This window comes from Ovis canadensis, chromosome 3 (assembly GCF_042477335.2).
Source record: "Ovis canadensis isolate MfBH-ARS-UI-01 breed Bighorn chromosome 3, ARS-UI_OviCan_v2, whole genome shotgun sequence".
NCBI lineage: Eukaryota > Metazoa > Chordata > Mammalia > Artiodactyla > Bovidae > Ovis > Ovis canadensis.
Window position 1 is genome coordinate 10,928,262 of NC_091247.1, and position 24,807 is coordinate 10,953,068.

The 24,807-nt window shown below is 37.6% G+C and overlaps 1 protein-coding gene across 4 annotated transcripts in view; it reads left to right on the forward strand.

Moving 5' to 3' along the window:
- The window catches only part of SCAI (suppressor of cancer cell invasion), a 111,685-nt gene that overhangs the window by 52,170 nt on the left and 34,708 nt on the right, over positions 1–24,807 (forward strand). For all 4 annotated transcript variants that reach the window (XR_011255494.1, XM_069582421.1, XM_069582422.1 and 1 more), the window contains 7 exons: positions 1,672–1,803; positions 15,582–15,677; positions 16,202–16,288; positions 17,750–17,848; positions 22,668–22,764; positions 23,895–23,993; positions 24,147–24,299. Coding sequence is in view for 3 of the 4 variants with exons in the window: in XM_069582421.1 (XP_069438522.1) it covers positions 1,672–1,803; positions 15,582–15,677; positions 16,202–16,288; positions 17,750–17,848; positions 22,668–22,764; positions 23,895–23,993; positions 24,147–24,299 (763 nt within the window). In the remaining variant the exon portion in view is untranslated. The remainder of the gene's footprint in view (positions 1–1,671; positions 1,804–15,581; positions 15,678–16,201; positions 16,289–17,749; positions 17,849–22,667; positions 22,765–23,894; positions 23,994–24,146; positions 24,300–24,807) is intronic.

A 24,807-nucleotide genomic window follows, 5' to 3' on the forward strand; every position in this document is an offset into this window, starting at 1 on the left:
TTTCATCACCTTCATATACTTTTTTCTCTTCTATATATTCTGTGATATGGATGTCGATTCCTTCATTTCTCTATTCCTTATCTCTTCAATTTTCTTTTGTGTATGTTATCTCTTTCTGATGTCTTCTAGCAGAGTAGAAGACGTGGTGGTGTCTTATTAATTTAAACGTGGTGTTTTAGCTCATTAATTTGTTCAGCTGTATCCTTTCTGCTCTTCAATCTATTCAGTGTATTTCCTTGGTTATGTTTTTCATACACAGTATTTTTATTTGCTTCATTGTGATAGTTTCTTCTTGCTTTGTATCTGATATCCTTTCCTGTTGAATTTATTTTGAACTTTTATTTTCTGATTTTCTCTTGTGAACTCTTGTGTCCTGGGGATAATAGACACCTTGGCTCATGAACTCTGTGAGGGGTGGAGAAAGCCCAGTTTGTGCCTAATTTGTGCATCATTTTCTGGGTTTAAAGAGTAAAGCCAGGGTAGGGGAGTTGCTTGGGGGAGATGACTTACCCAGGGTCACTATAGTATGGAATCCCTTCCCAGACTCTGCACTTTTCCGGGTCTGTTTCCCTTTATTAAGACCACCTAGTGCATGGAATATAGAAAGAGGTGGTGGGAAGAGGAAACTTGTGAACATGTAGGGACCACCCAGTGACGCCCACAAGGTTCTAAACTACTTTCCCACCAGCTGACTCCGCTGCCACCCACATGGTACCCTGCAGCCCCTCGACAGATCTAGGCTTGCTGACAGTTTTCCTGCCTTGCAGCCACAGTTGTCTGAGCCTGTTGGAGGGAAAAATATTTGCCAAAATAACTGTACCACACCCTAACTCCCAACTCTGGTGTCTGGTCCTTGTCTTCCCTGCCTATTTTTTCACTCTGTACTGGGACTGAATTTCCCTTTGTTGTCCCAGGGATTTCTGTGTGTGAACACAAATGATTTTTGTTTTCTTTAAAATAGGTTCATGCTATATATATGATCTAGCAACTTGCTGTTTTTAAATTGGCTACATGATTGATTACACAGGAAGATAGCTTGGATTCAGTAGTGAATAGCTTTAAAATATATGCATGTGTAAGTGATGAGTATGTGTGTGCGTCTGGTTTTATATCTCTTTTATAATGAACTATATATATATTATTGCCTTATCACCTTAAGTATAATTGTAAGTTAGTGATAGGGTATAGAGTGTAGTCATTCATGTTCTGTGACGTACTTAGCCAGTTCCTCTTTTTTTTTTTTTTAGTTTCTTAATAGCTTTTAAATATTATGATACTGAAATAAACCCGTTAGAGACAAAGGGTTTTCCATTTGTATTAATAGGATTTTTTTCCAGGATGGATTACAGAATGGATCAAATAGATAAATAGGTTAAAGGATTTTTTTTTATTCTTAACTATGTAGAGGAGTGCCTGAAACATGTTAGGCATTCAAATAATGTTTATTGGATGGAAAAATATTATAAAAACTGCTTTTTAATATGGATGTACCAATTTTGATTACTGTACACAAGATGAGATTGTTCTGCACCATCCTATAATTTTTTGATGATTTGATTGTAATCAGAAGATGTCTCTATCTTTAAAAAAAATGCTATCAGATAATATATGTAAGGTCTATTTCTCTTTTATTTTTGCCTGCTTGATAAATGGACACATGTTTTCTTGCAGAACTGAATTTGCTCTTAAAGAAATCATGTCCTCTGGAGGTGCTGAAGATGACATCCCACAGGGAGAGAGGAAAACAGTGACAGATTTTTGTTACCTTCTGGATAAATCTAAGCAACTGTTCAATGGGTTAAGGTCAGTGGACTCTTGATGCCTTAAACTTTATCTAGTTCTGTATCTTTTTTTCCCCATGGCTGATGTGTGGTAAGTTTCTGAAAGTTATGGATAAAATGTTATATAAATATATGTTCTAGAAATGCTTATGTTTTTAGTGGTGGTTGTTTCGTTCTCAAACGAAAAAACAATAGGAGAAGAGTATATCTTATATTGTTTTACTCAGATTGAGTGAGCTGTTTTTTAAGATGGTTTTGTGTACATTACTGCACATCATACCTGTTCTACATCTGATTTTACACTTTGTAATATCTAAGGAGCCTGGGATGCATGTGCAAGTGAACCTGGGGCCTCTCTTTTGTTACGTCTTTTTTGTGTACTTGGTTATTTGCTTACTTGTTTTATCCTTTCTTTTTCTTAGGATAAAGTATCTAAAGTAATAATGACTAAAGTAGTGATGGAGTTTTTTCAAGATAGTGTCTTTCCTTTAGTTGTGCATACGCTGACTAGTAGCAGAAGCTATATGCATTTTTGTCAAAACGTGACTGTAATTGTGTATTCTTGTGGGTGGCAGGTAAATAATTTTGTACCATTTTGTGTTATTTAAATTGTTTAGCCATATTTTCAGTTCATGAGATTCTTAAGATACTGATTTACTTCAGACTTAACGCTTCATTCTATAGGTAAAATACTAAGGATAAATAGTTGTGGGGTTTTTTGGGAAACTTTTTATGGGAGTGAATAATTGTAAAGATTGTGAGTTATTTTTGTTTAATTATTTTTTGTTGAAGTATAGTTGATTTACAGTGTTGTATTTAGTGAGGTATTTTTAATTTGCAGTTTATTTCTGAATAAAAATGCAATCTTTTCACATAGTTTATAATTGTTTTCTGCTATTTGGAATTGTACTGGAGGAGTTTATTTTAAAGAATTTGTCTTTAAAAAACATTTACAGTCAGAAAGATAATATGGGGTCATCAGATCAGTCCTCCATGACCACCCTGTCTAAAGCTCTGCTTTCAATTGCCCTCTCATCTCTGTATTCATTTAATCTTCTCCATAAAAGTCATCACTACTTCAAGTTATCTTATTTATTGCTTATGATTTTTTTTTTACATTACAATGAAATGTCCCGAGGACCAGTACCCTGTGTGTCACTGTTTCTCTTCTGCCTAAGCCAGGGTTTTGCCCATTACAAGTGTTTCACAAACATTTGTTAAATGAAGGGTTCCAAAGACAGTGCTTTTAATTCCTACACTCTGCTGCTGCCTTTTTGTGCTACAGAAGAGATCCTTGGGATCAGCTTTTTCTTTTGCTTTATAGATTAATTATATCTTTTTAAAGAATTATTTACTTTCACTATTATAATTCAAAAAACAATCCCTGTAGGCCCAGGTTTTAAGTCTTTTTTTTTTTCCTAGAATATTGTAGAACTTTAAATTGCATACTTAAAGTTTTTTTCTTTGTTCCGCTTCATTATCCAGGTTTATCTTGTTTTTTCAACATTTACTTAGCCTCCAGTATGTATCATATTCTATATTAGGTATAGATAATTTGAAAATAAAACTGACAGTCCCTGCCCTCAAATAATCTGTGAAGGAATTATAAAAATGCAAAATAGAAAGAAAAATAAAACCCAACCCTTCAAGCCCATGGCCACAGTCTACTCAATGCTAGTGTCAGATTTACCCTATCTGTTAAGCAAATTTCCTGCATATCTCCATGTTCTTGCTTCTTAAGGCAGTAAGAAAACTTAAAGCATTGGTAGATTTAAGGAATAAGAAAGCATTTAAAAGTTTGCATGAAAATCCCTACCATAACTTCTGACATGTGCCTCTCAAACTCCTTATTCTCAATTCTTAAAACATTATCATTGTTATAATAACTCTGACACCTTCCTTTATGTAGTAACATGTATCAGTACTGTGTTCCTTTTATTAGACATTAATATACCCTGGTACAGATTTGTTTATCCAGTCATGAGTTGTTGAACATTTATTTGTACTTTTTGGCTGTTATGAGTAATACCGCATGAACATTTGAGTATAAGGTTTTGCATGGACGTGTGTTTTCAGTTCTCTTGAATACATATACCTCAGAGTGAAAATGCTGGTTCATATGGTACACTAACCGTTAGAGAAACTTCTAGACTTTTCCAAGGAGGCTGTACCACCAGCAATGTATGGAGTTCCAATTTCTCCACATCCTCCAACACTTGTTTTTGTCTGTCTTTATGATGATAGCCATCCTAGTGTGTATGAAGTGGTATCTCCTTATGGCTTTGTTTTACATGTCCCTAATGACTAACGATGTGAGCATCTTGTCATGTGCTTATTGGGCATTTTTATGTCTTATTTGGAGAAAATGTTTAGTCTAATCCTATGATCATTTTTCAAATAGATTTTATCTTTTTATTTTTAAATTGTAGTCATTTTCTATATATTGTGCATACAAGTCCCTTGTGATGTGTAATGATTTGCAGATACATGTTTTCCCATTCTGTGGTTATCTCATCAATTTCTTAATGCTGTCCTCTGAAGCCCAAATGCTTTCATTTTAATAAAGTCCAGCTTGTCATTCTCTTTCATCACTTGTACTTTTGGTGTCACAGCTAAGAAATCACTGCCTGACCTGAGGTCACTGAAATGTTTTCTTCTAATAGTTTTGTGGTTTTAGCTCTTACACTTTGATATGTGAACCATTCTGTGTTAGCTTTTGTATATGATATGAGATCGTAGGCATTTCTTTGTGAGAAAACATATTTTTACAGTTGATTATATTTCTTTCATTTTTTTTCCTTTGTTTGTTCCTTGTTTCTCCTTACCTGTTCATACTTGTAATGCTCAGAGTGAATTTCCAGTTTAAATCCCCTAGAACCTCTACCCTCTTTTGATTTTCATCTCTATTCGTTTTCTCAGCATTTTTAGAAAATGTCTTCAATTTTCCCATAATACACCCAGCATGTTCAACTTAGCATTTCGTATCAGTGGTTTTTGCTAGACTGCTTTTGAAAAAACCAGATATTGTGTATTTGATCCAAAGTTTACTAACTTTTCTACCTATATATGCAAATAAGACAGACACTAGAAATTTTGATGTGTTTGTGAACGGAAATTGTTTTTTAGTATGTCTGAGAAGCATATTAAATTTAGCAGTGGCATTTCTCGTCTTAGAATTATTTTCCTGATCTGATTCTGAATCATAAATGAATCATAAAGTTCAAGTGGTCTCCCGCTGGAGACTCTACTGGACTCAGTCACCCTGCGGCTGCTATAATAGTAACGACAGAACACATATCCACACAGCACTCTACAGTTTATAAATCACTTTCAGCTGCATCTTTATCCTTTGGCCACATACCAAAAATATGTTGCCTAGAAATGAATTGTTCTATTTCACCTTCTTTTTCAATGTTTTGCTTATGTAAATATATTTTACCCGCTCAGACCTGTTACCATTTTTATTTTTTGTTTGTTCGTTTGTTTTGACTGCACCTTGTGGCTTTTGGGATCTTAATTCCCTAATCAGGGCTTGAACCCCTGCCTATGGCACTGATAGCACTGAGTCTTAACCCCTAGACTGTCAGGGAGTTCCCTCATTTTGATTTTTTTAAAGTGCCATAACACAGGTATAACACAGGTTTTATTTATTTTTAAACTAACTGCAGAGTGAACTTGTGTCTATGGAAACAGGAGGAAACCTTAATACATGGAAAAATTGAGATCTAATCTTTAGGGCTGTTTATTCACTGTCAGAGAAATTTATTATAATGCTTCAGTTCAGTTCAGTCGCTCAGTCGTGTCCGACTCTTTGTGACCCCATGAATTGCAGCACACCAGGCCTCCCTGTTCATCACCATCTCCCGGAGTTCACTCAGACTCACGTCCATCGAGTCCGTGATGCCATCCAGCCATCTCATCCTCTGTCGTCCCCTTCTCCTCCTGCCCACAATCCCTCCCAGCATCAGAGTCTTTTTGAATGAGTCAACTGTTCTCATGAGGTGGCCAAAGTATTGGAGTTTCAGCTTCAGGATCATTCCTTCCAAAGAAATCCCAGGGTTGATCTTCAGAATGGACTGGTTGGTTCTCCTTGCAGTCCGAGGGACTCTCAAGAGTCTTCTCCAACACCACAGTTCAGAAGCATCAATTCTTCGGTGCTCAGCCTTCTTCACAGTCCAACTCTCGCATCCATACATGACCACAGGAAAAACCATAACCTTGACTAGACGGACCTTAGTCAGCAAAGTAATGTCTCTGCTTTTGAATATGCTATCTAGGTTAGTCATAACTTTTCTTCCAAGGAGTAAGCGTCTTTTAATTTCATGGCTGCAGCTTAGAATACCTTTTTCAATTTAGTTCTTGTGTTAGGGGAAAAACACTGAAACTGTCCACCCTGGCTAGGCACCATAGTAACCATTTACATGAGTTACTTAATGACAGGAGGTCCCAGTAAGGAACACGATCTAATAAGCCACCACCGACTGGAAGAGTTCAGGAAAGGTCAAAAGGGAGACACCACATGTCCTACTACCTCCCAGAATCCTTCTCGCTGGCGTCCATCTTGGCTGAGCAATCCAGGAGAGACTCTGAGTCAGAATGATTGGCCAAAGACAACCCATAAATTAATCCTGTCACCATAAAACCCGAGACTGCAAGCCACGTGGCAGAGCAGTGCAGTCCTCCTGGGTTCCCTTACCCACCAAGAGTCTCTTGCTTTCTCAACATGTGTGTCTCCTCAGACAGTTCATTTCCAGTGTTAGACAAGAGCCCCCTTTTGGGCCCTGGAATGGGTCCCCCTTCCTGCAACACCTGAGCACCTAAAACAATATTGGATTCAGGGATTTATCTTTTCATACAACTCAATATCAAAAAAACCAACAGTCCGATTAGAAAATGGTCAGAGGATCTGACTTGTTCTTTTTCCAAAAAAATATATACAGATGGCCAACAGATACATGAAAAGGCTCTGAACATTGTTAATCATCAGGAAAATGCAAACCAAAACCACACAGGATACCACCTCACACCTGTAAGAACAGCTTACAAAAACAATGGCTTATCAAAAAGACAAAAAATAACACGTTAGTGTGGAGAATGGGAGCCCTTGCACACTGTTGGTGGGAATGTAAATTGATACAGTAACCACAGAAAACAGTGTAGAGGTTCCTTTAAAAGTTAAAACTACCGCAGCATCCAGCAATCCTCCTTCTAGACATTTATGCAAAGAGAATGAAAACACTAACTTGAAAAATTATATACACCCCCATGTTCACTGAAACATTATTTATAATAGCCAAGAAATGGAAGTAATGTGTCCATTAACAGATGAATGGGTAAAGAAGTTGTAGAATATATATGTGTGAATATTCTTCATTAAAAATTAAGGAAACATTGGAATTTATGATAACCTGGATAGACCTTGAGGGCATTATGCTTAAGTGAAGTAAGTCACACAGAGAAGGACAAATAGTATACGATCTCACTTTATGTAGAATCTGAAAACAACAACAGCAAAAACCAGAACAAAAAGCAAAAGAAACAGCTGAGCTCATGGATACGGAGGACAGACTGGAGATTGTGCCAGAGACAGGAGACGGGGGCACGCATGCAGTGGGGGAAGGAGGTTGGAAAGTACAAACTTTCAGCTATATTCACACATAAGTATATCATAGGGATGTAATGTACACCATGGAGACTATAGTTTACGGTTTTGTTGTTTAGTTGCTAAGCTTTCTGACTCTTTGCAACCCTGTGGACTGTAGCACACCAGGCTTCCCTGTCCTTCACTATCTCCGGGAGTTTGCTCAACTCATGTCCATCAAGTCGGTGATGCTAGCCAAATATCTCCTCCTCTGTTTGCCCCCTTCTCCTCTTGCCCTCCACTCTTTCCTAGCATCAAGGTCATTTCCAATGATTTGGCTCTTATTTAGTGATACTGTGTTGTATATTTGATAGTTGTTAAAATGGTCGATCTTAAAGCTTCTCATCACAAGGAAAAAAATTTTGTAGCTGTTAAGGTAATGGGTGTTATTATTGTGACTTACTGTGATCATTTCATGGTATCATTTTGACTGAGAAAAGTGGGTAAGCAAATTCACCAGGGATTTATTTGCAGTGTTTTGTGGGAAGGGTTCCCTTCATTTTAAACAAGCCTTAATTCTTTCTACAAAAAATATATCTTAGATGAGTAACATAGATATATTCTGTCTGTGTTCCTGGGGTTCTGTTGAGAGGGATGTGGCTAGTGGCAATGCAGGCCTGCAGTTTACTGAAAGATTAATACTCTTTTCAATTTGAAAGAACTTTCATTTCACACACACAGAATAATGTAGAACTATTATTTATTTATTTGGCTGCGCCTGGTGTTAGTTGCAGCACATGGGATCCTTAGTTGCGTTTGGGATCTAGTTCCCTGACCAGAGATTGAAGCTGGGCCCCCTGCATTGAGAGTGTGGCATCTTAGCCACTGGACCACCAGGAAATTTCCTAGAACTATTAAAAAGATGTTGGTGGAGATAAAAATGAAAAGTCGACCACACTATACAGTTAAATTTTAAAAAGCAAATTGTGAAAATGTTTTACGTGATCTTGCTTTATCAGAAACTCTGTCAGAATTCCATTCTGTGAGTCATACTAACTCTTCGTGGGGACTCTTTGCTCTCAGCTTTTGGTCTTTTTTCTAGGTACTGATTTTCTCAGTGTCTGGTGCATGTGAGTGTGTGTATTTCCTGTGCTTGTTTGTATAAATGCAAGTGTTCTGTTCAGTGTTAGGCTTTGATTGAAAGCGATTGGGAGGTCTCTCTTGCTCAGTTCTGTAGGTCTGTGTTAGCTGCCTGTGGTGGTAGCTTGGAGGTATGTGTGGCATTCTTCCCCACACTAGTCTCCAAAGAAGCTCTTTGATTTATGGAAATTAAATGTTTCTGCTTTCAAGTGTTGATGTAGTTTTTGTGCATTTCTTTTGAAATAGAAGAGATTCTTTGGGAATAACTAAAAGAAGGGTTCTTTTTTTGCCCTTGCCCCCCATATTTGTGTTGATCTGAATAGAAAACAGGATCTCAGTGCTTACAGAGAACAAGAAATATATTGGTAGTGCTTCTGTGCTACCAGCTTTGGAACTTGGGGAAAAGCGGTGAAGTAGAGTCTAGTCAAAATAGCATCAGCTTTTAACATGGCACCTCTGGTTGCCCACCATCCCATCACTGTTAGTGCCTGTCTTTTGGTTAACTTTCCTTTGTGTTTTTTCTTTTCTTTCTTGAGTTTGTATATTGAAGTGTAATACACTTGCAGAAAAGTACATATAAGTATAATCTTTGCAAACTGAACATATTCATGGGGCTTGTACTTGAATGATAGAACGTACAGCACAGCAGCAACCCCTTTGTATTCCCTCCTTTGGGCTTTTTAACTGTATATGAGCAGAGTGAAAAAGTGAGTTTCAGTGCATGCAAGGCTAGAGTTTCTATATATTGTCTTATTGGGATACAATAAACTTTCTCTTTACTCTTGAAGGTGTATCTTTCTGCCATATACATATTAAGCTATTCATCCAAGTTGTCAGAGCCTTTTCATTTTCCCAGCCATGAATATCTTAATGGAGTATTTTTCCTGACTGAAAGTACCTTCTTGTAATATGTACATAATAAATAATCTCTTCTATCCACTCATTGTGTAAGAAAACACAGTCCAGAGAGTGAGAAATGGATAAAATGAATGGTGTTTTGCTTATAATAGCTTTTGCATGTAGTTACAGTAGTAATGAAGTGAGAATGATGTTAGAAATAGCTTTGAAGACTGTCAGAAAATGATCAAAAGCCTAAGCGCTTGCAGGGTTCTAGTTACCATGGTGACTAAGACTGTCGAAGCAGGATGGAATACTTAGTGGGATTATATAAGGCAGCGTCTTGAGACATGTATTTGGGATATGCAGCTGTGTCTACCAGTAGTATCCTTGACTTTTGAAATAGCACAGGCCCATAGCCACTAATTATTTGTCCCCAGGGGACTAAATGCCCAAAGCCAAAATAAATGTTGGAAGCAATAAACATACATACATACATATGCAAAGAAGTGCACCAAAGTGAAGTGTATTGTCTGAAATAAAAATTATGGCAGAAATTTTTATTAAACATGCTCCTTAATATTTCAGAATAAAGAAGAAATCATCACCAGTGCTTTCTTCAACATCCTACTTTTAGAATGCCTTGATTGCCGTGTAGGTAGGAAAGGATAAGTGAGGGATTAACAGTTTTTTCCCTTTGTGCCCCTTCTCCCCTCATTCTCTTTCCTCTCTCTTCCCTCTCTTTTTCTTCCTCTTTCTCTTCCTTCTTCACAATATTAATGCTTTCCTAGAGAGAAATTTCCACGGACAGGTAATAGTAAAGTGCATGTTATTTCAGAAGTAATACCCTAAACTATCTGTACAAGCTTGGGATACCTGCTTTTATTTTGTATGGTTTGCTACCCGGAAACAGTTGCACTTGCAGTTGAGGTAGACGGCCACCAGGGTGCAGTAGATGTCGTGATCCTGTGATCTAGAAGACCATTGACTGACAAAAATTTAATGAGCCACAGATGTGGTTTAAAGTTTTTCTAGTAGCCAGATTTTCAAAATGTAAAACAAAGAAAAAAAGCTGAAATTAATGTTAATAGTATATTTTATTTGATTCAGTATATCCAAAATATTTTCTTTCAACATGTAATCAATATAGAAAAAGTTTTGAGATCTTTTACATACTCTTTTTTTTTATACCGAGTTTTTGAAGTATACTGAATAGTTTATACTTTCACACATTTCAGTTCAAATTAGACACATTTCAAGTACTCAGTAGCCACACGTGGCTATTGGCCCAGGCAAAATTCCTCCCCCTTTTAGCTTCTGTCCTCAGAATGGTCCACTGTGCTTTCTGGTGAATACATGCTGGCTATTTTGGGGGGTTTCTTCTTCACGGTCCATCCCCTGTCCCCGTGGTTTCTGGTCTTTCTGCACAGGTGCCGATAGCCTTTAAGTCTTTTGGCTATTGGTGATTTGTTCCCACCCACTCGTATTTTGGGATTTGAAGGTTACCTTATCACTTATTATATTAGTTTGCTAGGGCTATCATAACAAAATGCCACATCCTAGGTAGCTTAAACAACAGAAATTTATTCTCTCACAGCTCTAGAAGCTGGAAATCCAAGATCAACTTGTTGGCAGAGTAGGTTCATTCTGAGGCCTCTTCTCCTTGGTTTACAAATGGCCATTTTCTTGCTCTGGCCTCAAGTGCATCCTAGGTGACTCTGTGTGAGCCCCAGTCTCCTGCTTATTAGGACACAACTTGTTGTCAAAACAAGTCTAAATGTTGCTGTCAATGGCATCCCAAGAGTGAGCTCCCAGAGAAGGACTTCACTAATGTAAAATCAAAATCTGGGTTATTTTTCTCTATGGCAAAGAGGAGAGAGTATTAGATTACAGACTCAAAAGGGTTATGGATTTCAGTCATAGCTCAACAGTTAACTGGCCATGAGTTCCCAGGCAACCCATTTAAGCTCTCTGCTTCTTATTTTAGTATGTATGTGTATTTACATATATTTGCACATATCTGCCTGCAGTGCTGGAGATTGCAGGGACGGGGGAGCCTGGTGGGCTGCTGTCTGTGGGGTCGCACAGAGTTGGACACGACTGAAGCAACGCAGCAGCAGCAGCGGCAGCCTGCAGTGCGGGAGATCCAGGTTCTGTCCCTGGGTTGGGAAGATCCCCTGGAGAAGGAAATGGCAACCCACTCCAGTACTCTTGCCTGGAGAATTCCATGGACAGAAGAGCCTGGAGGGCTACAGTCCATGGGGTCGCAAAGAGTTGATCATGACTGAAGCAACTAACATTTTGCTGAAGAAGGCATGCATTTAGGACCAGACTAAAGAAAGAGAAGCTAATGAAAGAGACCATTAGAACAGAAAGAAGAAAGGATTACAAGATGCTGAAGAAGTGGTGAGCCAATAGGGAACCTCTAGGAAGGTAACCCTCTAAGGAGGACTGATCTGAGGACTAGAAAATGGCTGTTGGATTTTAGGTGTCAGTAGGCATCAGTGTGGATGAATTCCATGGACAGAGGAGTCTAGTGGGCTACAGTCCATGGGGTTGCAAAGAGTCGGACATAACTGGAAGTGACTTAGCATGCACGCATGCCACAGGTATCAGTGATTCTAGCTAATTTACTTTAGTAAAGATGGTTGATTTGTAGAAACTTGTAAGAAAGTTCCTATGATTTGACATCTCAACTTTACATTTGAATCATCTCTCAGAAGTAGGTTGAATCATCAATCTCTACTACATTTCTTCTCATGTTCTCCCAACTTTTTGTTGATAGAGTTGAGGATTTTAAAAGAGAGTGAGATTAGTGTCATACTTTCAGCTTCCTCTCAAGACATGAAAAGAATATGACTGGCCAATTTATAACATAGGTGCCTTTGCAAAATGTGAAATATAAGGTCATTTAGCTTATGGGCTAATTCACACAGCCCCATTTAATTTAATTCCATGGACCATTAATTTCCCATCTCTACTGACAGTAATAATGACCAAATGATATATTCAGAGTTAAAAACTAGAATCAAGCTCTGAATAGTAGAGGAATTTATCTAAAACTCTTTATAAGGTACATTAGTTAATTTTGTTTAGACTCATCATAAGAGAGTTGTTTGAATATTAGCTTCTGTGGTGTGTTTCACTAGAAAAAGTGTGACCATGGGACTTGTCCTTTAGGAGGTTTTTTTTTTTAAAAACTTAAACCCTATTTTGAAAAAGAAATTGCTGTCTATTTTATAGCTGATACTTCATACTGGAGTGGTAGATTCTGTAAATTCTTTCAATGAAAATAGTATAGAATCTAGTCAACATTGTTCACAGCTATAAATCAGAAAATACTTGTACATTACAACTTATGTTTGGAACCTTGTTCTAATCTTTTAGACCACTTTTTTGTGCTTTTAGCCTTCATGGCGAATTCCTTTCCCCTAAAACCGTTTCCACTAAACACCTGAAATTATGTAGTTGTGAAATAAAATACTGAGCTCTAATTCTGTTTTCTTCCTTAATATGATGTATTACTGAGGTTTATTAAATCTGTCAGTTTTGAAAATGCAAAATAACTTGTAGGCAAATGCTTAGTTGAAAATTTGCCTGGAGACTTTACATGGTATCTTTATAGAAGCACTCAAAGGTTGTCAGTTTTCCTGAATTTAATGTTGCCTAAAGCTTTTATATAAAATAGTCTTCCTAGCAGTAACTACTTGATAAGAGTCTTAAAGATTCTAGCAGCAATTTCAATTTAAAAATAACTTATTAGCTCTTTGTAATGCAACCTCTCACAAGAGATCCATGGAGACGTAAAAAAGGTAAAAACTTGGGATGAATCTAGAAACTATCAATAGTATCTATAGTTAACCTGTAATCTGAAATGAGTTTCTCCTTATCCTAAGGATAATGGAAATAAATTTAAAACTGAAGTTACTAGCTCATTCTTGTAATGTAGTATCTGAAAAGTTTGGGTAGAAAAACCTTTTGCTTTTTTCCTCATTGTCTTAACATCTTGTATAGAAATGCAAATCTTCTTTTACTCATTCCACTTACAGAAATTTGCCTATTATTCAAATCATATAACTCTTCAAGTTTATTAGTAGAATAATGTTTATTGCAGCATTTTTATGACAGGGAAAAGCTGGAAGCAGTGTAAATGTCCATCAGGAAGAGATTGGTTGAGTAAATTGATTCATTATACTATATTATACACAGTAAATATTGATATAATTCTATATGCATTAAAGAAATGTGATATATTAAATTAAGGCATGTTACAGAATATTTAGTGTGATTCCACTTATGTAAAATAATAGAAAGACTGACATATTTAAATGCATATAGAAAATGCATTTTTAATTGTGGTTATTTCTGGGGACTAGAAGGAAAAAGCAGTAAGCTGTTTTTTTATTTCTTGTTTTATACACTGTATAGAATTTTTGTTTTCTAAGAGATTTATTTTTAAAATTGAAGAAAAAGAAAATGATAAAGTCTCTTACAAATTGTTTATAAAAGCCATTCCCTTCCCCTTGTCTATGCCCATGAGTTATCCCCTCTCACACTGACACTGGGTTGGGCCATGAATTTGCTTTGGCTGATGGGACAGTACAAATATGATGCAGAGACTTGAAAGGAAACTTGCACAACAGAGCCACCCTCTGTTTTGCTACTCTTGGGATCCTTGCAACGACCCTCATGTAAACAGAGGTAGCCTGTTTTATAATGAGAAACACGTGACCTGGCACCCTAGCCACCAGCCAGGCTATACATTCAAGGGAGACCATCCACTACTAGCTGTCCACAGTTGCATGAGTGAGATAAGTATACCATGCTCTAATCAGTGAATGATTATTATTCCTTTATGATACAAAATGCTCTCAAGATTTTGTTGGCTCTATTTGTTTGATTTAGGTTAGCCTCCGTGTACCAATAGCTAAACCCACAATATTTTGAGACACTTTCCTCGCTCTCTTGTAGACTCTGTTACAAATACCTTGAGTTTATCAGGCTTCTACAAGACAGCCAAATCCTTTGATTCTTTCCCCACATCTATTTTGTCCCTTTGAAAGAATGTACTTGGGGCCACTTTCGTAAATGTTTTCACAAGCTTTCATGCAGAGGTTTTCCCCTAGGGATGAGACTGTCTTACGTGGCATTTATAGCTATCATTTCTCAGTTGGGTCTTTTACACTTAACACATTAAAAATTGTGTTTTTCAGTATGGAAAGTTCTGGAATTTGTGGATTTCCTCTTTTCCTTTTCAGCCTACTTGCAGCTAGTTCTTTAGTGAGTTTATCTTTCTGGTATTTTGTGAAGTGTGTCTAATAGCATACTGTTCCCTGGTTTATTTGTATAAATCCACAAGTTCATTAGTCACCTTATCTACTTTCCAAGTTATTGCAGGCAAATGCATTTCGCCTCTGTTTTATATGTTAGCCTTCAATAACAGTTTCTTGCAGTTTAATCGCAGTGCCGGTGTCCCATACATATTTCTTAGCCAGTCCTGGTTCTGGTTTCTTTTTTAGCAGCTTTTCCTAAATAAGGCTACTGTAGTAACTCCAAAATTTTAGTACCTTACTAGGGATTTATTTCTGACTCTCATGTTATAGCTACAAGTTGCCTGCAGTTCTAAGGCCCCATTAAATGTGTTTGACTGTGTGTTCCAGGCTGAGGAACAGCCTTATCTTGGTCTTAGTTCGGAGAGAAAAGTAAAAATGCTGAACCATGTAATACCTCTTATATCTTCTTCTCAGACATGTTGTAGATAACTTACATTTCATTGGCCAAAGCAAGTTATATAACCAAGCCCAAGGACAAGGATATATAGTTTCATTTTTGGGAGGGGCAGGAACAGTTGAGAACAACAATACCACCTGCATATCCACTTCTAGATTTAGTCCCTAAAGCAGTGCTTTTCCAAGTGCTGAGTTCTTAGCTGAAGACAGACTTGGAAGTTAACAGTATATAAGATCACCCAAGGTCAGGGGAGATAGAGCTGGAAACCCCATGGGAGAAGATCTACAGAGGAGATGAAGAATGAACTGTCAGAACCAGGAAAGAGAAACAGGAAAGAACGTGTCCTGGACCCCCACAATACAACTGTTTTTGCTCTAAAAATTGTAACTTTTAAAAATAAATAAGCCTGAATGCAAAATGCTTTAAATCTGTCCAGTTTGTATTATCACAAGACTTAATTTCCAAGGAGTATACAGGTTTTAAAATTAATAGATGTTTACTTGTCATTACAGAGATTTGCCACAATATGGACAGAAGCAGTGGCAGTCCTATTTTGGAAGAACTTTTGATGTATACACCAAACTCTGGAAATTCCAGCAGCAGCATCGGTAAAGGATTTTTAAAGTTTTACGTTAGTCAGTTTTGACCTTTACTACCTCAGTGCTTTTTATCTGTTTGTGTATCTCATTTCATCTTTGTTACCAAAAGAAAATAAATTGATTTTTCCCCCTATTTATTTTTTTCAAGTGTAATAGTATCTGATTTTAAAAGACAATATCATATTTGAAATGATTCAGATTAAGTAGGTAGGCAGATTCGTGATTTCATTCTGAAATAGGTATTGTTTATTGGCCAAAGCTATTGGGGGAGGGGGTTGCTTCTAATTTCTGTGAACGTAGCTCAGAGAAGTTTATTTTTATATTTCAGCATACTCTAAATAGACACTTTATAAATGGTTTTTGAATTTGAGTGCTTATGTTAAAATCTCATGAAAAATTCATGAATTTCAATTTATGTACTCAGAATTTCATGATGAATTGGGTGATACTTTATCCTGTGAAATTAACAGATTTGGTTATTTTTGAAATTTATAGTTTCTCATTTCTATTTTCTTATCTCCTATGTAAAACAGACAAGTCTTGGATAATCGATATGGCTTGAAGCGGTGGCAAATAGGGGAAATTGCTTCTAAGATTGGGCAGCTATACTACCATTATTAGTAAGTGAACTGCAAATGGGAAAAATAAAGCGTTCTCCTGATTTAAACACAGCATGCAGAAGTATGCATCAATACATATCCGGTAGGAGGGAAAGCAGATGAGTTACACTTGAAATTCTAATAGTTCAGATTATCTTGATTAAGACAGCATTTTAAAGTGACCTTCCATAATCAAAGTGACATTGTTTGCTTCAAAGGCTTACCTTCCGAACGGTTCATTCGGTCAGATTCATTTGTAAACTTAGAGTATGACCCTTGGTTTTAGATAAGAAAAATACTAAATGAATTTATGGTTCTTAATGGCTTCACTTGAATCTTGATCCCTTACGGAGACATAACATAACTGGTATGTTTGTTTGAATGAATGGTTTTCAGGAGAATACTTTAAAACCAGTCCTTGTATGCTGTGTCTAAAAGGGTACGTGAAGTCAATAAAGATACTTTTGACTACATCTGTATAGTCCCACCCATAAGTCAATGAAAGAAGAGAGCTCCATTTAGGATCCAGACATCACATTATCATTAAGTTGTATCAGGCATTTCATAAAAAGGCTTGGACCATTTGTAGTTTAGTTGGCCAGAAAATTCCTTCCTCTTCCTGTCTTTTGGCATGCCACTCAGATTCCCACCATTAAAATCACTTTTCCTGGTAGAATATTTTCTTAAGAAATCCCTTGTAAAACTAGCAATGTTATTGTGTGTAACTATGTGCTGTGCTTAGTTGTTCAGTCATGTCCGATTCTTTGCACCCCCATGGACTATATAGCCCGCCAGGCTCCTCTGTCCATGGGGATTCTCCAGGCAAGAATACTCAAGTGGGTTGCCATGCCCTCCTCTAGGGGATCTCCCCAACCCAGGGATCGAACCCAGGTCTCCCACATTACAGGTGGATTCTTTACCATCTGAGCACCAGGGAATCCCAAGAATACTGGATTGGGTAGCCTAATGCCTTGTCCAGCGGATCTTCCCAGAAATTGAACCGGGGTCTCCTGCATTGAAGGTGGATTCTTTACCAGCTGAGCTACCAACTATACTTCAATTAAAAAAAAAAAAAACAGAAATGTTGAATAGAAATCCAACTAATCAGCATCCTGTGAAGATTAATATGTATCAGGGTCTATTTCTCAGTCCACTGGTCCCAGGCCTTTAACCCCAGGAAAGATTTAAGTGAGTAGAATGCTATTTGGAGAGGCCCTTTGAAGAATGAGAATAATGTCTACTTTGGGTTGCTATCAAAAAAGGCTTGGGAGCAGAGGGGAGGTATTTTTTTAAATTTAAATTATAATTATTATTGTTTTCATACATCTTAAGGGTGATATGATTATTGCTTTGGTGATTCAAATCTAGTGCAGTTGTTCACATCCCTTCCAGTAGAGGAAGAGAGGAGTAACAAAACAAGTATTTATCATGATGAAGAGTCTGAGACACTGTCATACTTAAGATTTTCTTTCTCTCTCGTAGCCTACGCACATCTGAGACCAGCTATCTGAATGAGGCTTTCTCCTTCTATTCTGCAATCAGACAGAGATCTTACTATTCTCAAGTCAATAAAGAGGACAGGTATGTACCTACTGTTTTTAGAAAGAGGAAGATAAAGCACTGAAACTTTTTAGTGTGTGGAAATTAGGCAGAAAGGCACACATTTATTTGTAACTTTTATTCATTTAATGGGCTTTATTGAGTGCCTGCTATATTTGAGGCCTTCTTAAGCATATGGAAGTGTGTTACCTAAAAGCAGTAAATATCATGGATGTTGTGACAGATGTCACAATACCAGGGTAGGGTCAGAGCCCAAAGAAGGGTGGGTTATTTCTTTATGAGAGATTGGGGCATATGAAGTTTCATAGAAAAGAAACAGCTCCAAAATGAGGCTTAGCTGATACCTTTGTTCTGTAGCCTATATCATCTTAGTTTGTATACATTCAAAACCTGTTGGAAACTGCCATTTGTCTTTTATAAATACAGTACCATTTTGCAGTCATGTAGCTTCAATGGCACTCCACTCTAGTACTCTTGCCTGGAAAATGCCATGGACAGAGCAGCCTGGAAGGCTGCAGTCCATGGGATTGCTGAGGGTCGGACACGACTGAGTGACTTCACTTTCACTTTTCACTTTCATGCATTGGAGAAGGAAATGACAACCCACTCCAGTGTTCTTGCTTGGAGAATCCCAGGGATGGGGGAGCCTAGTGGGCTGCCGTCTATGGGGTCGCACAGAGTCGGACACGACTGAAGCAACTTAGCAGCAGCAGCAGCTTTACTGTTATGGAAAAAAATCATGTTAAAGTTATTCATCCCCACTTACTATGTGTCTGGCTTGGGTGGGAGAAGAAAATGAAAAGAAGCTGGACAAGTATCTCTTTTCTTTTTAGATGATTACCTTTTCATGGGAGTCTCAGACACATTTAGGGTACAGGTAGATTCAGATGAGAATAGAGTTGTTGAAATCAGAAATCTGCTGGAGAATCTTTGTTGCTATGATTCAAGAATTGTTGAAAGATCTGAATGTTCTCCCTACTCCCAGTAACAGAAATCACTGTCATTATCTAAGTGAAAAGATTATATTCTGTTAGAAAAAGAATAATGTAGTTTTGACATTTTTCTAGAGAATACTTTGTGGCTGGCTGTCATAAGCTTTCCAGCTAAACAGCAACAGTTTTGGGAAAGCCCCACTCTGGTAAATCCCCTTCATTCCCTTGCAAATCTTGTTCAGACTTGTCTGGAGAAATTTTCTTGAAACAAAGTTATGTAGATGCTGAATTCTGCATTTTCCCCCAAGGTCTCTTTGGCTTTGCCTTACTTCATGAAGTTGCATCAGTTACTTTTCTTTCAGAATTTCTTACGGCTTGCTTCACGTATTTTCACTACAGATATATTTCTTCCAACTCCCTTTTTTTTGCATTATTGTTGTATAATTTCTCTGAATTCTGGGTGAGGTAAATTATTTCTCAAAAATACAGAAGGGGTATGTAACACTTTATTGAGTGAAAAATACATATAAGCAAAGAACTATTTTAAGCAATAGTAAAATACCTTGTATAATTCACTTTTATGAATTTTCTAATTTGACACAAGGGAAATTGTTCTTAGGTCCCTTGGCTTAAAACCCAATAGTTTGGCTTAATAAAATCACTTTCTGTCCTAAGAGCAAACTAGCCCATGTGACTTGTTTCTCTGTGCTGCCTCCTAGAGGGGGGCAGATGGACAGAGCTAGAATTACTTGGAACCAGGACGATGAAATCTCATAGGCTTAGTATCAAACTAACTTAGAATCAAAGGACACTTCAGTATATAAAATCTTGGTTTTGTTCCCTGTACCATAGGAAGGAGTTTGTTCAGTTGGTAAAATTGGTTGTTTCCTAGTTCACACAGGGCTAGGGGGCCATCAAGATAGCAGTTGGTGACAGCTGCTAAAACCAACAGCTGGTAGATTAAAACAAAGTAAGAAAGTATTCCACAATTTCACAGTTGCTTTAAGAGGCATCTCTCCTCCAGAAGTCAAGCTCTGCCTGCATTGTCTCAGTAGGGAAGGAATATGTCAAAGCCAGGAGGAGTGGTACGTTCCAACGATCACCAGAGTGACTGCCTGTCACCAAATACAAACAGCTTTCAGAATATCTCTGTTCCATGGCCTGTCCTGTTGAGTGGAGGAGACATTTGCACATAATCACTTGTCCGAGCTATAAGCCCCAGTGTTTATGAAGGACGAAGGCTGAACCTGGTTAGAGTTAAGATACGGAGAAGGTGAAGTTTCTGAGCGCACAGAGGCTGCAGGAAGACATTGCAGTTAGCCACCTCGAAAAACAATTTCTCAGGCAGATGTGTCAAGAGTCAGCATCTTACAGTTAGTGGTCCTAGCAGGTTGGACAAGGCTGCAATTCTGGCATGCCAAAAGGACTTTGTCAGAGAGAATCTTGATGGCCCCTCTGGTGGTGACAGTACTGGAGTTTTGTTTGATAGTGGAAAATGTAGATCTGAGCTTGAAAACCTGGCCACATCCCAGTCTTGATGCCTATGACGAGGACTTGATATGGACCCTTCCCAGTGAGATTCACAGAGGACTTCTTCCTCTGCAGCAGGCAGAAAGGTAGGGGCCGTCATTCAGGTTTTCAGGCTTGATAGGATTGCTTCTCAAGTGTATTGAGTGGATGACCTCGTATTTTCCTGCCTACTGTCTTCTCGTCTTCCTCTCTGTAGTCTTAATATAAACATTACTCTCTCTGGGAAGCATTCTCTCACCAAGATCCAGTCCTGTGGGCTCAAATAGCATGTTTTGTTTCTCCTGTTGATAAAATCTTTACTTTCTCTGCCCTCTGAAGCCGAATTTAAAAAATATGGAGACAGAGTTGAGGAAATAGAAAGGTGGCTTAAAGTCCTCAGCCAGCCTAGGGGAGAACACAATAGGCTTCTGCCTCCAGAACTGTGTTGTCCCGCCACCCCGTGAAGAATCTGGGGCAGAAAAGCAAATTTAGTTACAGGATGCTGATTCAGTTCAGTTCAGTTCAGTCGCTCAGTCGTGTCTGACTCTTCGCGACCCCATGAACTGCAGCACGCCAGGCCTCCCTGTCCATCACCATCTCCCGGAATTCACTCAGACTCACGTCCATCGAGTCCGTGATGCCATCCAGCCATCTCATCCTCTGTCGTCCCCTTCTCCTCCTGCCCGCAATCCCTCCCAGCATCAGAGTCTTTTCCAGTGAGTCAGCTCTTCTCATGAGGTGGCCAAAGTACTGGAGCTTCAGCTTTAGCATCATTCCTTCCAGAGAAATCCCAGGGTTTATCTCCTTCAGAATGGACTGGTTGGATCTCCTTGTAGTCCAAGGGACCCTCAAGAGTCTTCTCCAATACCACAGTTCAAATGCATCAATTCTTCGGCGCTCAGCCTTCTTCACAGTCCAACTCTCACATCCATACATGACCACAGGAAAAACCATAGCCTTAACTAGACCGACCTTAGTCGGCAGAGTAATGTCTCTGCTTCTCAATATGCTATCTAGGTTGGTCATAACTTTTCTTCCAAGGAGTAAGCGTCTTTTAATTTCATGGCTGCAGTCACCATCTGCAGTGGTTTTGGAGCCCAAAAAAATAAAGTCTGACACTGTTTCTACTGTTTCCCCATCTATTTCCCATGAAGTGATGGGACGGGATACCATGATCTTCGTTTTCTGAATGTTGAGCTTTAAGCCAACTTTTTCACTCTCTTCTTTCACTTTCATCAAGAGGCTCTTTAGCTCCTCTTCACTTTTTGCCATAAGGGTGGTGTCATCTGCATATCTGAGGTTATTGATATTTCTCCTGGCAATCTTGATTCCAGCTTGTGTTTCTTCCAGTCCAGCGTTTCTCATGATGTACTCTGCAGAGAAGTTAAATAAGCAGGGTGACAATATACAGCCTTGACGTACTCCTTTTCCTATTTGGAACCAGTCTGTTGTTCCATGTCCAGTTCTAACTGTTGCTTCCTGACCTGCATACAGATTTCTCAAGAGGCAAGTCAGGTGGTCTGGTATTCCCATCTCTTGAAGAATTTTCCACAGTTTATTGTGATCCACACAGTCAAAGGCTTTGGCGTAGTCAGTAAAGCAGAAATAGATGTTTTTCTGGAACTCTCTTGCTTTTTCCATGATCCAGCGGATGTTGGCAATTTGATCTCTGGTTCCTCTGCCTTTTCTAAAACCAGCTTGAACATCAGGGAGTTCACGGTTCACGTATTGCTAAAGTCTGGCTTGGAGAATTTTGAGCATTACTTTACTAGCGTGTGAGATGAGTGCAATTGTGTGGTAGTTTGAGCATTCTTTGGCATTGCCTTTCTTTGGAATTGGAATGAAAACTGACCTTTTCCAGTCCTGTGGCCACTGCTGAGTTTTCCAAACTTGCTGAATTAGCAATGGTTAAAATAAAAACTAGGTGTGACCAGGCCTGCTCCCTCTTCTCTTTCTTCTTTGTTCTCAGGAAAGAAAAGAAAAACACATTCCTCTTCTTTTCCTTTTAACTGCAACACTATCATTGTAATATTTATTCCACTGTTTTAAGTATTTATCTGTCTCCTCTATATTTTACATACATTTCTGTCTATAAGATCTGTGAGGAAGGGACTATGTCTATAGTTTCTTTTTCTAATAATTTTAATCTACTATTTAGCATAGTACCTGGTGCATCTAAGTTTCAATAGATAGTTGTTGAATAAATTAATGTATGAAAGAACAATGTAATGAATCATTGAGTAAAAAATATATTAAAAAACTATAGATTATATGAAACAGTGTTTATAACTGTGCAAAATAGGATCAAAAGAGTTTAAAAACGATCAGAAAGTTAGAAAAATCAAGTCGCGTAATTTTGTTTTTAATCTAATGAATAATTTTCCATTTATCTACCATAGACCTGAGTTGGTAGTTAAGAAGCTACGATACTATGCAAGATTTATAGTAGTTTGTCTTCTTCTCAACAAAATGGATGTTGTGAAGGATCTGGTAAAGGTAAATGTATTTTAATTAAAATCCTGATTTCTGATTATTTGTTGGTAATTTTGTTTTTTAAAATAGATAAGGTTAAAATAATTTTGATAATTAAAATCATTACAACTTTCAGAGCATGGTAACTTCTGTCAAGGGTAATGATAAAAAATTTTTGCAGCTCTCTTCATGTTTCAAACATACTTACCAGAGATAATTGTATTAATTTCTTGCTTTTGTCCCCTCAGCTCATTTTACATTTCATCACTCATTAATGAGTGGTTGGCAAATGCAAACAAAAGTTAAAATATTTAGTTTAAGATAAAATAATTGAAAAATTAGGTTAAGAACAAGTACAGAATGTTTTATAAAGGTGATACGAATGAGTTTTGGTTATTCCTTCTTCTTCATTCTGTCCTTCATGATTCAGGTAATCAGAGTTAACTGAATAAAGATATTCACTTAATATCTGTAATTATTCCTTGCTACGTTCTGGTTACACTATTCAGTTAGTGATTTCAATGGCATACGTCTTGATTTTTTTGGTGTTTAAGTATAACATGCTAGTTTTTTTTTTAACTGAAGTGTAGTTGATTTACAGTATTGTCTTATTTTCAGGTGTAAAGCAGAGGGATTCAGTATAACATGCTCGTGTTTTGGTTTTTGTTTTTAATGAAGTATAGTTAATTTACCGTATTGTGTTAGCTTCAGGTATCTAGCAAAGTGATTCAGTATAACATGCTAGTTTTGACAAACTTTCTTTCTCTATCCCCAGTTACTAATAGGACTGTTTCCAAAAGAAACAGTATAATATCAATCCCAAAGAATTTATGTTCATTTTTTAATGTTAGAAATTGGGGGGGTTACCTTTAAGAGTTTCCTTTTAATAAAGCCATTGCTGATTAGCACTGAGCAGTGTGCGTCACTAGGTCTCTATGAAGATCTTATTGATGTGTATCATTTTGGAATTTTTGATTTTGAAGCAAGTTCGTGTAATTTTCACTCTTTGTTTTGGTTGTAATTGGTACTGTATATTGATAATAATCAAACTTATTAACTATAACAGTTTCCATCAGGATTTTAGTACAATATAGGCATCTATTTTATGTTTTTTTTCCTATAACCATTTTTCCTTTGTGATACTGTGAAATCAGGAACTGTCAGATGAAATTGAAGATTATACTCACCGCTTTAATACTGAAGATCAAGTGGAATGGAACCTGGTACTTCAAGAAGTAGCAGCTTTCATTGAGGTCAGTTGACAAGAAAGGTTGTCAGAATTATATAAGTAAATGCATGTGTGGTGTACATATTTATTATGTGGATATGTAAAAAAGAAGGAATAGTTTATTACAGTGATGTTTTGTCTTGGCAATAAACCACTTACAGTATTGCTTGTTCTCCAGGCGGACCCTGTAATGGTATTAAATGATGATAATACCATTGTTATCACATCTAATCGCCTTGCTGAAACGGGAGCCCCATTGCTGGAACAAGGCATGATTGTGGGACAGTTGTCTCTGGCTGATGCACTCATTATTGGTAATTGTAATAACCAGGTAAAGAATTGTGAAGGAATTATGCTTAAAAGTCACCTTAAAAAATAGCGCTTTTGATTGTTACAGAATTATGATTTCCTTGTAAATATCCTAACATCCATTCAATCCCTGGTTGAAGATCTTAATCCCACAAGACCGCCCAAACCCCGCCAAAATTAAAACCTTGCCTACATGAAGTTCTGTAGAAGTACTATTTAATATGAAAAAGGATACAATTTTTTTTGTTTGTTTATTTTTGTTTTTTTTTTTGCCATGCCATGTGGCTTGTGAGAATCTTAGTTCTCCAACTAGTGATTGAAATCAGGGCCTTGGCTGTGAGAGTGCTGAGTCCTAAACACTGGACTGCCAGTGGATTCCCAGGATACAGACTTAAACATTATGTAGTGCTAAAATGTAATAAAGTGATTTTAAAATGGGCCATGGTCATACTTCAGCCTCGTTGTTTTGCCAACAGCCAGCATGTTTTATGGGATATAATACAGGTCTCTGTGTTTACATGACTGCTTTT